The sequence below is a fragment of the Epinephelus fuscoguttatus genome, linkage group LG2 (assembly GCF_011397635.1).
Source record: "Epinephelus fuscoguttatus linkage group LG2, E.fuscoguttatus.final_Chr_v1".
NCBI classification, from domain to species: domain Eukaryota; kingdom Metazoa; phylum Chordata; class Actinopteri; order Perciformes; family Serranidae; genus Epinephelus; species Epinephelus fuscoguttatus.
Window position 1 is genome coordinate 49,763,753 of NC_064753.1, and position 13,500 is coordinate 49,777,252.

General features: G+C 42.1%; 2 protein-coding genes across 2 annotated transcripts in view; one reads left to right on the forward strand and one right to left on the reverse strand.

The window, feature by feature from the left end:
• LOC125880938 (dynein regulatory complex protein 1-like) overlaps nucleotides 1–13,500 on the reverse strand; it is a 480,097-nt gene that overhangs the window by 110,251 nt on the left and 356,346 nt on the right. The window lies entirely within an intron of this gene.
• On the forward strand, nucleotides 1,317–13,444 carry LOC125881111 (casein kinase II subunit alpha'-like). The gene is made up of 13 exons (XM_049564125.1): nucleotides 1,317–1,558; nucleotides 4,460–4,839; nucleotides 5,346–5,457; nucleotides 5,736–5,837; nucleotides 6,015–6,065; nucleotides 6,223–6,282; nucleotides 7,986–8,069; nucleotides 8,272–8,382; nucleotides 8,463–8,564; nucleotides 8,735–8,835; nucleotides 10,012–10,160; nucleotides 11,115–11,202; nucleotides 12,971–13,444. Exons 2-12 carry the CDS (start codon nucleotides 4,733–4,735, stop codon nucleotides 11,186–11,188), a joined length of 1,053 nt encoding a protein of 350 aa, XP_049420082.1. The 5' UTR covers nucleotides 1,317–1,558; nucleotides 4,460–4,732; the 3' UTR covers nucleotides 11,189–11,202; nucleotides 12,971–13,444.

Below are 13,500 nucleotides of genomic sequence, written 5' to 3' on the forward strand. Positions count from 1 at the left end.
ACTGCCCATAAATCATATTAAAGCTGCAACTCTCAATTAATTTGTATTATTATCGATTAATCTGGCGATTATTTTCTTGAGTAATGATTAATCATTTGGTTCCAGAACCAGTGTTTTCATACTTGCATTATTTGTTTTAGACTACCTGTAGACAAAAGATACTCACTTTATTATTACAGGACAAACAACATATATTTTGGTGTTTAAAGGGACAGTTCAGTTTTTTTGAAGTAGGGTTGTATAGGGCACTTATCCAACGACTATATTATATGCAGTAGATGGTCGTCACACCACCAGTTTGGAGAAGCAGGCTGGAGTCTGACAGGGAAGCTAAGCAGTGTACTGCTGTGGAGGGGTCAGCAACACAATCTATTTTAGCCATCTGAAAAAACTCACACCCAAAAAATCAATACAGCTTAAGTTCACTCTATACTGAGAGTATTTTTAGTACTTTACTTGAATGTCAGACAGCGATTTCCAATGGGAAGATGAAGCAATTAAATTGCTCCCGTCAATGCCACCAGACTCCACTGAGAAAAACAGCGATTTAACAGTGCTGAACACAGGAGCTGCTGGTGTACTGCTGCCTCTGTCAGAGAGTTAGATTATGTTATTGTGTGAGTTTTGCATTTGATAATTTTAATTCAGAGTCACCAAAGTCACACAGTAACACAACATAACTAACTGATGGATGCAGTGATAGATCAGCAGCTCCTGTGTTCAGCATGTTAAAATGACTGTTTTTGTCAATGGAGTATGGTGGCTTTGACGGAAGCATAAATGGGGGAACTGAAGCCGTTAGTGGTTTTCGTGTTGGAACCAGTTGTCTGACGGAAAGGTAAAGCGGTGGTAACACTCTCAGTGTAGCATACGCATAATACTGGGTTTTTCCAAGTGGGACTTTTTTTAGGTGGCTAAAATACGTTTTGTTGCCGCCCCCGCCCACAGCAGTACGTTACTGTGTCGCACTCCAGCCTGCTTCTCCTGACATGTGCTGTCTGTAATATACAGTCTATAGTAAAGTACCCCATTCAACTCAACTCAAAACAAACAAAAAACAAAACTGAACTTTCCTTTAAAGCTTGCAATTTCTCTTTGTTAGTAAATTGAATATCTTTGGTCTACAGGAGAAATAAAACAAGCAATATGAAAAAATAAAAGAGGCTATGTGAACTTTTTTTTCACGTTATTAAGTCATTTTTATGAATTACATCATTTTAAAGTAAATTTTAGGTCGTTACTTTTTTTTAATTGAATGCGGGACTTTTACTTGTAAAGGTCACGGAGCCTCTTGCTTCACTTCCGGGTGATGTTTACCGCAAACGGGAAGAGCATCCTGGTTCTGCTAACGAACCGCTGTTCGATGTACCTCCACCACCCTTCTGATGAAATTAATTTATCGCCGATACGGATGATATTTACACATATGATCAATAACTTCAAACGTGGAGGTGCTACATCGGCTGCACGGAGAGCTAATGTTCCGCTAACGAGGTGCTAACGAGCTAACGTTCATGTCGGGCGGACTTCCTCTGAGCTCGGATATTTCTACGACGAGGTTAGCAGGCTAACTTTAGCCCCCCGTTATTGATTACACATTTTCACTAATATCGAAACTGATAAATTGTTTTTTATCTGTAAATGTTTCTTGTGTGAAATACACACATTACAGTGTGTGTGAGTGTGTATTGCTGCATTCAGGGTTCACATTTTGTGATTTTATGTTGTGCTAACTAAGCTAGGTCACCGTAACTAGCTAGTTAGCGTCAGATGAGGTGATCGGAAATGATGCTCGTCCTCACAGATGGGTTGAAATGGTAAGATAACTGTGGTAACCAGGAAAGCTCATTTTAATTCGTCTCTCATTTAAGTGGAATAAGTAGCTGTGTGGCCGATGAAAAAGGCCCCGGGGAGACCGTGTCGTGACGGGGCTCCACACAGTTTTGGGGGTTATATTAAAATTGTTGGTGGTTTTTGGGGAAACCAGAGTTGACAGGGGTGTAAAATGAGACAGGACGCCGGAGAGTATCTATATTTTAATCCAGTTTAGGTTTGTTAAACCTCAATGCAGTCTGTATTTTTTTTAATTAGGCCTGATCTGGTGTGGTCCACACTGAGAAAATGGAGTAAAAGCAAAGTCTGGTCTGATTTTACAGAGAGATTAAAGGTTTTACTATCCTGAAACTGGGTTATTTAACAGCCATTATATGTAAACCTCAACCTTAATACATTGGTATCTGGTCTATGCCTGTGTGCTGCGTGCAAGATGGATAAAATGCTGTGAAATGGCCTGGAAATAAGCCTTTAAACACTGCGGACTCTAATTGTTAACCTCGCCAGATTTAATAAGATGAGAATACAGTTGATCTGGTATTTTGCTTTTATTGGAGTTTGCTGGTTTCCCCTGTTTTCTCAAATAGAAGATTAAGTTATCATAAAAGTGAAGCTGTGTTTTTAATGGTCTTTAGTGCATTTATGTTAATGTGATCCAGGTCTGATATGTCTTAACACAGTGGTGTTTGGTCTGCACCTGGTCTGTTGTGATCTGCGTGGAGAAAATGCTGTGAAATTGCCTGAAAACTGTGGACTCTAATTGTGAACCATGTAAATGCATCACATCTGAACCTGGGTGAAGTGCAGGTTTGATAAATATACATACAGTTGGTTTGGGATTTTTTCTTTGGTTGGAGACAGACCTTTTCCCCTGTTTATCCCAAAAAGAAAATATAATAAAAGTATCACAAATTTGAAACTGGGTTTTATACAGTCTACAGTATTTATGTAAGTCTAGTTCAAGTGAAACAACCCTAGCACAGTGGTGTTGGGTCTCCTCATGTTTGTTGTGATCTGGGTGGAGAAAATGCTACAAAATGCCCTGTAATTAGTGTATTTATTTCAATGTGGTCTTTTCTACAGTGGTATTTTGTCTACACCTGATTTGCTGCCCTTTCCCTTGTTTTCTCAAATAGAAGATATAATAAAATGATCACAGACCTGATGCTGGATTTTTAACAGTCTTTTATGTATTTATTTTAATGTGGTTGAGGTTTGACAAGTCTAATCACAGTGGGATTTGGTCGACACCTGAGTTGCCGTGATGTGGATGGAGAAAATGTGGTGAAGTGGCCGTTAAATCAAGTTATCACAAATCTGAGAAGGAGATTTTCTCTTCTGTGAAGTATAAACCTTGTCCACGTTTGACAAGAAAAAAATGTCGACATTGTCCTTCTGTCTTTTTAACAAATAGAATAAATGTATCGTAGATGTGAACCTTGGTATATGCTTCTGTGTTAATCTGATTCAGGCTCAACAAATCTATAGTACAGCAGTTTTTGGATTTATTTTGGTTGGAGATGGATATCTTACTGTTTTCTCACATGGAAAATAGAATAAAAGCTGAATCACAGACCTGAAACTGTGTATTTAAACAGTCTTTAGTATATATCCGTTAATGTGTTGCAGGTTTGACAGATCTCAGTACAGTGATTTTTGGTCTCCACCTGGTTTGCTGTGATGTGGATGAAGAAAATGTTGTAAAATTGCTCTTTTTTCTGCCATCTAATCTGGATTATGATAAAATGCTCTGTATTTGTAGGGTGCTGTGCTCTCACAGTGATAACAAAATTTGACATGACCTTGTGTGTGTGACAAAGGGGGTTTTAAAGGCTACATGCTTATCTGGTTTAGGTCTGACAGGTTTAAGTGCAGTGGTTTTTCAGGTTGATCTGGTCTAATGTGGGCCTAATGGAGAAAAAGCAAAGCAAAAATCTCCTTTTTTCTGTATTTGATATCGGATGTCCGTTTCTTAAATCTGAAACTGTGTTTAAAACATTCTGTAGAGTCTCCATGTAAATCCAGTCCAGGTTTAACATGTCTGAGCACAATTTTCTTTGATGTCTGAGGTCTGGGTGGAGAAAAGCAGTGACAGCAGAGAATCAAACAAACAGAGCTGCAATGACTACTTGATTAATTGATTAGTCAGTTGACTGGAAATTAATTAGCAGCTATTTGATAATCGATGAATACATTAAAGTGATAGTGTGGTTCTTTTGAAGTGGTTTATATGAGGTACGTATCCATAGTCAGTATTTTACACACAACGCACCAAGTTTGGAGAAGCAGACAGGCTTCCGACACAGAAGCTAAGCTGACTGTTGATAAGCACCTCATACAACCTAACTCCAAAAAATGTAAGCTATCCCATTAAGTCATTTTGTTAAGCAAAAATGCTTTTTTTTTGTTTGTCCTGCAGCTTCACAAATTTGAGGATTTTATCATTTTATTTTTCCATAAATAAGCGCAAACTCAATACAATGACGGAAAAATGTACATAGATCAAATGATTGACTGAAATATTACCTCTCAAGTTTCTCTTTAACTCCCACATCAGAGCCTACTTGTTACCTACATGTCAGTCCTCTGTCTCAGCATCTTCTCCTTCTCCCCGCTCCTTCTGCAGCTGGCGGGTCTCCATCCCATCCTGCCTAACATCCTGCTCAGGGGCTTCACACACTCGGTCCTCGTAGCTCTATCAGTCTGCACCAAAGTCACGTCAGACCGGCCTGACGCCTTTCTTCAGAGGGCGCAAGCAGCCAAAGCCGATGGTCAGCGCAGCCCGGGGATCTTCTTAGAGCCACGTATTCTGGAGAGTCGCTGCGCTGCCTTCCAGTATCGAGCCAAGAAGTATTCAGAGGGAGGGGAAGGTCCTCGACACGGAGCCGCAAAGCTAGCGATGCCCGGATCCACGCCGGCCAGCAGCAAGGCACGGGTGTACACCGATGTCAACACACAGAAGAACAGAGAGTACTGGGACTATGATGCACATGTGCCAAACTGGAGGTACGGTTACACGTTGCAGTGTTTCACAACACTTATTGTATACCTATAATATTACCATATCCAAAATCTAAGACGATATTTAGTCTCATATCATGATATTGATATATTGATTTATTGCCCAGTCCTAGCTGTAAGAGATCATATAATGAACCATAATTTCCTTTTCCAGTAGGTTGCAGTGTCACGTGGCTAATGCTGAAGTAAAAACATGTTCATAAACTCACATTTTATTGATAGAACATAAATCAGTGATAATTTGATGAATCATTAAAGTAATTTATTAACTCAACTTAACTTATTTACTGTTTTTCTCTGTTTCATATTATTGTACATTTAATACTTTTCCGCGTTGGTCAGATGAAACAAGCCCTCTGAAGAGATCCTTTGATCGTCTGACATTTGGCCAAAGAAACATCTAATAGATCCATTGAATAACTGGCAGTTTTCGATCAGTGACGCTGATTTCTTTAGTATGATTACTAATGAATGTTTCTACTCTCACTCAGCAATCAAGACAACTATCAGCTGGTGCGTAAACTGGGTCGAGGGAAGTACAGTGAAGTATTTGAGGCCATAAATGTGACCAACAATGAGAAGGTGGTGGTGAAAATCCTCAAGGTGAGTCTGATTCTACTCCTGCTGTGTTGTTTCTTTAACACGTGAGCTTTTCTTTGCTCTCTGCAGTTCAGCAGTGACTCGACATATATTTTCTCCCAAAGCTGGTAAAACTGGATGTGTTACCTGTGCTGTTAAACTCAGTTTTGTGCTCCCACTGTCAGCTGATGACTTCTGTTGTAAAGAAGTTACAGCTGTCCATCGAACTCTTGTTGACTTTGACTGTGCTCAGAATATTTCTTTTTACAGTCACATTGAATTCACGTCTTTTTCTTCTGCAGCCCGTCAAGAAGAAGAAGATCAAACGGGAAATCAAAATTCTTGAAAACTTGCGTGGAGGAACCAACATCATCCGCCTGGTGGACACGGTCAAAGATCCGGTGGTGAGTTTGAGTCCTGCCATCACTTTGCTGCATGTCGGCACGCCAGCAGCGATAATCCAGCCATGCGTGTAGCTGTGTTTGTTTGTGTGTGTGTGTGTGTGTGTGTGTGTGTGTGTGATAATCTCCACCTACCTGCTGCTCTCCTCAGTTGAGCCTTGTGTTGTCCTCTCTTTGCAGTCCAGAACACCAGCGCTTGTCTTTGAGTGCATCAATAACACAGATTTTAAGGTACTTAAGTTTGGCCGACATCATACATGCACAACTGTCATTGTTGTCCATTATTAATAACACGCATTATAACCCTGCAGTTGATGTTGTACATGTGCAGAAGCCGGCTGAGCTGCTGGCTTCATGTTATTAATGATTTCTTCATGTTGTTCTGCAGGAGCTTTACCAGAAGCTGACAGACTATGATATCCGCTACTACATGTATGAGCTGCTCAAGGTAAACACACAAACATCTGGTTCACGTCACCACTAATCTAATGTCAGCTTTTATTTTATCACCACTTTTAAATACAAACATGGTGCCGCACTGTATTTGTAGGTTGTTAGGAGTTATCTTCGGTGATTGACAGGAGTGTAATGTGCTGCTGAGAGAAACAACTGTAGAGAGTCAGGAGATGAGAGGTTTGTTCAAACCAGATCAGCTCTTAAACAATCTGTCAATGGAATAAAATCAATCAGCAACAACTCTGATCATTTTTAAATAATTAATCAAGCAAAAACCTTGCAGCTTCTGAAATGTGATAATTTGCCACAAATTGAATATGTTTTACTTCTGGGCTGAGGTTTTTAAAGAATATATATAATTAATCAAATCCAAAAAAAACAATCGAGGGATTAATCAAGAATGAAAATAATAATCTGTGAGTTGGTCCAGACCAGGCATGTCACAATCCCAGAAATATAGTAGTCAGTATCAATACAAGTGAAATTCCACTTCATTTGATGAAGACCATATAAAAGAACAAACAATAAATCCCAGACACTTACACACACTCCTTTATTAAAACACACTCAAATTTAATTTAATTTAAATTTTATTATCAGTCCCTGACAGTCCAGCTCGAAGGCAAAGTACCAGTGGGAACCATATGAACATTTATCCTACAGTATTTACACACATTTTTCCTCCACTGTTGTTGTTCAGCTCGTACGTCTAAGATGTGACGGTTGGTCTTTGTGGTCGGCTGTTTGTCCTGCCCCTCCTCCACTGTGATTGGATGGCTGGGTACAAAGTAGGGGTATTGTATTGCGGTATTTTTGTGTGGCAATGTTGTATCTTCACACAGTGCCAAGTATCATTTAATTTAATTATATAAATGATCAATATTACAAATACAAATTAAACTTTATCAGTTGCTTTTTCCGTCCATTAGACACAGTTTACTGCTGAAATTAAAAAAAAAATGGCTTAAGTGACGTCAACAGACTGAAAACTTTGTCTTACTAGATGAAACAGATGTTGATCAAGTTTTTCTTTGGGGACATAATTTACAATTGAATATATTTCATCAACAATACTCTTAAAATCACATGATAATATCATACCATGGATCCTCTGGTGATTCCCACCTCTAGTAAAAAGTGACAGTATCGAGCACAGGCGTTTACCTAAAGCTGAATGTTTCTCGGCTCTCTACGACCAGAAAAAAATGTCAGATGTGCAGACGCCTCAGCGCCTCGCCACACTGCTGTTTGTAGCAGAGTGTAAATATGCAGCGCTCCCATCACAAAGAATTAACAAAACATTTTTGTCTCAGGAAAAAAAAAACTACGTTATTATTGATGAGTTGAGGCGGCGCTGTTGCTGCAGCTGCACTTGTCACTGTTGTACACGTGCTGTTGTTCTTCTTATTCCTTTGACATTTAACGGCAGACTTGAAGGCGTTTATGCTGCCTTGTCACATAAGAAAAGTTGTATCACTGGTTCCTACAGTTCTGGAGAAAAATGAGTACCATCGTGTTTTCAGAAATTTGGCGTCAACTTGGTACCAAAATATCAGTTCAGGCCGACTGTGCAGAAACTGAGAAGAGAAAGCTGGACCAGTGAAACACTCTGGGAGGAACAGGCACCGGAACAGAACAGACTGTGGTTATAAACTGGCTGCAGTGTTGAGTCTGTGTCTCTGTGTGTTCTTTCAGGCTCTGGACTACTGTCACAGTATGGGGATCATGCACCGGGACGTGAAGCCCCACAACGTGATGATCGACCACCAGATGAGAAAGGTACTGCAAACTCTGTTGCTACTAAATTAGTCCCACTTAAAGGAGGGACTAACAAATGATTTTTTTTTTTTTGTTTAGGGAAAATATCCTAATTTTCACCATTTCTTTCAGGTGTTTGATTGTCACATATTTCCTAGGGGTTACTCCAAGTCTACCCTGAAATATAAACCAGATCAATGAGTATATTCTCTCTGTGTCACAGCTGCGTCTTATAGATTGGGGTTTGGCAGAATTTTACCATCCCGCTCAGGAATACAACGTCAGGGTGGCCTCCCGCTATTTCAAAGGCCCTGAGCTGCTAGTGGACTATCAGGTATTTATCTGAGGATTTGTGTCAGTCTCTGTTTTCTTTCATTATTCTTGTTGTGTGATTCACTCTCTCTTCCCCCTCAGATGTATGACTATAGTTTGGACATGTGGAGTCTAGGCTGCATGTTGGCCAGCATGATCTTTCTGAAGGAGCCATTTTTTCATGGCCAGGACAACTACGACCAGGTAACTAACGTCTCAGATACAGACTCATGTCCCTCATCAAAGAAAACGTTTCCTCAAACTATAATGTCACCACAAGCTGGACTCCTGAGCACAGACTGAGACAGAGATGTCTTTGCGTTGACTTACTGCACTTTGTCAATGAAATGTAATAAATGTGTGTTGTGTTCCAGCTGGTCCGCATTGCAAAGGTTCTCGGCACAGATGAGCTCTTCGGTTACCTGCACAAATATCACATAGAACTGGACACACGCTTCAAAGACCTGCTGGGACAGTGAGTATCATGATGTTCAAACCTGACAGTTCATCTGCTGAAACTTGGAATCTTATTTACATCTTCTTCTGTGGTCAAGTGGCAGGTTCTAGTGAACAGATCATTTTTCCTGACTGACTTCATCAGGCTGGTTGTCAGAAGCCCCTTTTACACTGCCAGATTTTCAGCGAATGTTGGGCCGTTTTGCCGGCAGTCTGCGAGCGTTTAGACACACTGAGCTGGATTGGCGAGTTGATCCGAGGTTACCAATTTTCCGCCTCGTAGGGTAGACATACTGGTGGAACCCTTTTAGTTTAAACAGTACGAGGCGGCCTTCTGCAACTAGAGGGGATGTTGAAGACGCCGCACATGCGAGCCACTGGCGGTGGATAAACAGGAAACAGCTGATAGCAGGAATTAGCGAGCAGCTAGTAGCAAGAGGGAAACACAAACCTGACAGACACTGTAAAGATGAGCAACTGGGGAGACAAGGAATTGTGCGCCCTCCTTGTCCTCGCAAACAAAGAGGCCATTAACCGTCAGATGACGGGGACGGTGAAGAACGGGCCGACTTATGAGAGAATCACCGAAGGACTGACCAGCCGCAGCTTCCCTCCCACGTCACTGTTTACGTCACACGCTGAGCTACACGTTTTGTTACTTGCTCACGCCCCCCATTGCCCCAAAAAAGGCACATTCTGTATAAACAAAAGTAGGTAGGCGGCATTTTGCTGCACTCCCCGATTTTGTTTTTATACTGCCAATGCTGAAAAAAGACTGATTGGGCTTTCCTGCAAATTTGCACAACTCCTATTTAAAAATGGCTAGCGTTAGTTACAACCGAGCCCGGCCCGACAGACTCAGTTCAGACCAAAGATTCACGATGAGATGAGTTTAAACAGGCGACTACTCGTAATGATGCGTTAAACATCAACCAGCCAGAGCTAACGAGGTCAGGAGGGGTGGAGAGGCCACAGTGGTGGAACACCAGCAGGCAACCCTGCTGATAATCCTCAGAAGTGTTGGCGTTAAAAAAGGAACTCAGCATTCAGAGGAAGAATTCAAGAAAAACAAAAAGAGATGCAGTGAGCTCACATTCAAGCATTTGTCCTCAGCATGTTTCCAAATTGTTTGTGTAATTCCTCTGTGTCAGAGGGGGGACACTAAAGATCCAGCCTTCAATGTTTTTGTGTCCAGGCAAACGAGGAAGCGTTGGGAGCAGTTCATCCAGTCAGAGAACCAGCACCTGGTGAGTCCAGAGGCTCTGGACCTGCTGGACAAGCTGCTGCGCTACGACCACCAGCAGAGGCTGACAGCCGCTGAGGCCATGCAGCACCCATACTTCTGTTAGTATACACACACCCACACACAGTGAACCGCCGCTCACATGGCGATCAGGAGCAGTGAGGAATAACTCATGAAACAGTGTGAACGATCAGGAGCAGGGAGGAGGACGGAATCTGACATGAATACTGACCTGATGTTTTCTCACTGCTGTAACCAGTTTATCATCTCACTGTAAGAAAGACCTCCATGAAAACTAATATTGCTTAAATTGTAAGTTTTGAGTGAATTTTAGTGGATTAACTGGTGACTTGAATTTTGAAACCTCCTCAGTATGAAAAGATGTTACGTGTCCGGAGTCATCTGTCAATATTAACGCAAGCATCGGCTGTACTGAGCTGATTTTAAAGCTAGTGATGGTACTGTGATCATATGAAACTAAAGTACCTAAGGAATCCAGTGGTACCAACCATATCATGCTAGCATCTTAGCAAGGGGCTAAATAACACTCCAAATGTGGGCTAAATTTTGGCAAGGAAAAGAAATGCGATGGCCGTTTCAAACGAGTCCCTCAACCTCTGGGCTCAAGGTATCTGAATGAAAATGAGTTCTGTGTGCACCCACGAGTCTCCCCTTTACAGATCTGCTAGTCTAGTTTTGGGCAGAGTTTTTGCACACAGCATGTGTTAATGTCAGCTGTTGTATTTATTTATTTCTGCACACTGGCATCTCTGAACAGTCTTTAAATGACATAAATTGGGTCTGACTGGAAAGCTGAGACTCTTGTGGATTCAGAGCTGCATGTATGTCACTTCCATGTGGCATGTACTGTTGATCTGCTGTCTCCTCCTAAAGACTTCTTTTCATGAACAGTGCTGCCTTAAACGTTGAGAACAGACTGTAGAAACACTTCAGCTAAGTTACCGTCAAACTTGAGACACTGCGACAGAGACAAACCTGTATTTGTTTTATTTGTCACAGATAAATTGACTCACAGTGTGTGTTTGGTCCCTCAGATCCTGTGGTGAAGGAACAGGCAAACGCCAACACAGACGGCACAAAGGCCATAAGCAGCTCCAATGCAACATGATAACCAGAGAGCAGGTAACACACACACACACACACACACACACACACACACAAAAACAATCTGTTTTAGACATACATGTGTGTATACACACTGAGCTGTCTGTGCATTAAAGGGATAGTGCACCCAAAAATGAAAATTCAGCCATTATCTACTCACCCATATGCCGACGGAGGCCCTGGTGAAGTTTTAGAGTCCTCGCATCACTTGCGGAGATCGGCGGGGGGAGCGGCCAGCACACCTAATGGAGGCTGACAGCGCCCCAGACTAACGTCCAAGAACACAAAATTGAATCCACAGAGTACCTCCATACTGCTCATCCATAGTGATCCAAGTGTGCTGCAGCCGCGACATAAAAAGTTGTTTGGAAAAACGTCATATGAGACCACGCAAGACCAGCGAAAGCATGAGCTTTGCTCACCCGTGTTTACATCATGTGACACGTGCGCCGCAGGGGGAGACAACAGTAACCACAGAGCTAAAAGATAATTTGCACTACGGTCTTTTAGCAAAGGACAGCCCAACATGTCTGAAGACTTTGAAACTGAGGAGGAACAGCATTTCTTTGTTGAGCCGTATTTGTTTGAGCCCGAGTATACGCACGGAACTCAGGCTACTGGACGAAGCAGCCGCCGCAGCTCATGAGCCTAACCCTCAGCCAGCCGCAGAATACCGGAGTCGAACACTGGAAACCTGGTGGTGTAGTTGTTTCAAATGCAAAGCAATGCCAACGGATGAGGAAGGTCTTTGCTGCTCAGACTGGGAATTGGCGATGCCTGCATTTAAGAATCTGGACATCAGTACTGACGAGACTGCTGCTCTTCAGAGACCGTGCATCACCGATCACCCTGAGCGCACACACGTGAACACAGAGAAGCAGTCAGAGCTACAGGCTACAGTGAGGCTAAAAACAGAGTTCATATGATGTTTTTCCAAACAACTTTTTATGTCGCGGCTGCAGCACACTTGGATCACTATGGATGAGCAGTATGGAGGTACTCTGTGGATTCAGTTTTGTGTTCTTGGACGTTAGTCTGGGGCGCCGTCTACCATTAGGTGTGCTGGCGCTCCCCCCGCTGATCTCCGCAAGTGATGTGAGGACTCTAAAACTTCACCAGGGCCTCCATCGGCATATGGGTGAGTAGATAATGGCTGAATTTTTATTTTTGGGTGCACTATCCCTTTAAGTAGCTAAAACTAATGCAGTCTGATGCAGCAGTCACTGAATGAATCCTCCTTCATGGAGGTTAAAAAACCTCGTCCACACCTACATCTGAATATCTAACAATGTATATTTATGTATATGAGTTTTGGTCTTTTGTCCACTTGGGGTGTAACGTTCCATCAATCTGATCAATATATTGATTAAATGATCCAATATCATGGATACAAAAACATCAATCTATATCGTCATCTTTACAATATGCTTTTATTTCGAAAGTCTGTCACCGTCAAACAGCAGCAGACAGACAGCGAGCAGCCAAGAGAAAGACTATGAGGAATCAGCAGTGTGGAAATATTTTCAACAGACAGAGCTCATGTTGTACGTACACAATGCCGTTATGAGATAAAACATGACGTAACGTTAGCTGCAGTTTTAAGAAGGAAGAAGGAATAACCCTGTTTTCAGAAACACTCGTGTAGGTGTGGACGAGGCCTAGAGAACAGAAGCACCTGTCTGTGTGATGCAACACACTGCTTACATTTCTAAGATCATCAGATTCATCAGATGATCAGTGTTTGACCTCTGATTGGTTTGTTTTTGCCCCCTCTTTGTCCACTCAGGAAGAATCTTTGTTACCTCAACTTGTGACCTTTTCGTGGCAGAAACTTCTGCCTCCACATCAACAGCCATACTGGAGCAAGATGTCAATTTTGCAGCATACACAAACACGCACGGATTAAACTTCTCCCAACAAAGCCCGGGGCGGGGGGGGAGGGGGGATCTGCGCTGCTTGGACCGAGTCACAGATAAATCAGGTCTGAAATCAGATCCGAACCCCCCCACCCTCTCCTCCTCTTCCTCCTTCTCCTCTTCCTCCCTCCCCTCCTCCCCCTCAACCTGTTTTTAAAATGAGCAAAGTGACTGTTGTTGGATCAGTATCAAGCCGGTGTTGTGCTGTAAAGACGTTTGTCCGTCATTACGATGCTGTGGTGACCTGAGATCCAGTTTTAGCACTGAGTGGCATGGAGGCTCTTTTCTGCTACGGATAGAACAAAAGCTATATTGAAAGAGAATAAACCATTTTTATTTAAAGACGCTTGTGTCAAACTTTTATTGACTCAGAGGAGCTTGAATTCTACCTTTTCTTTTA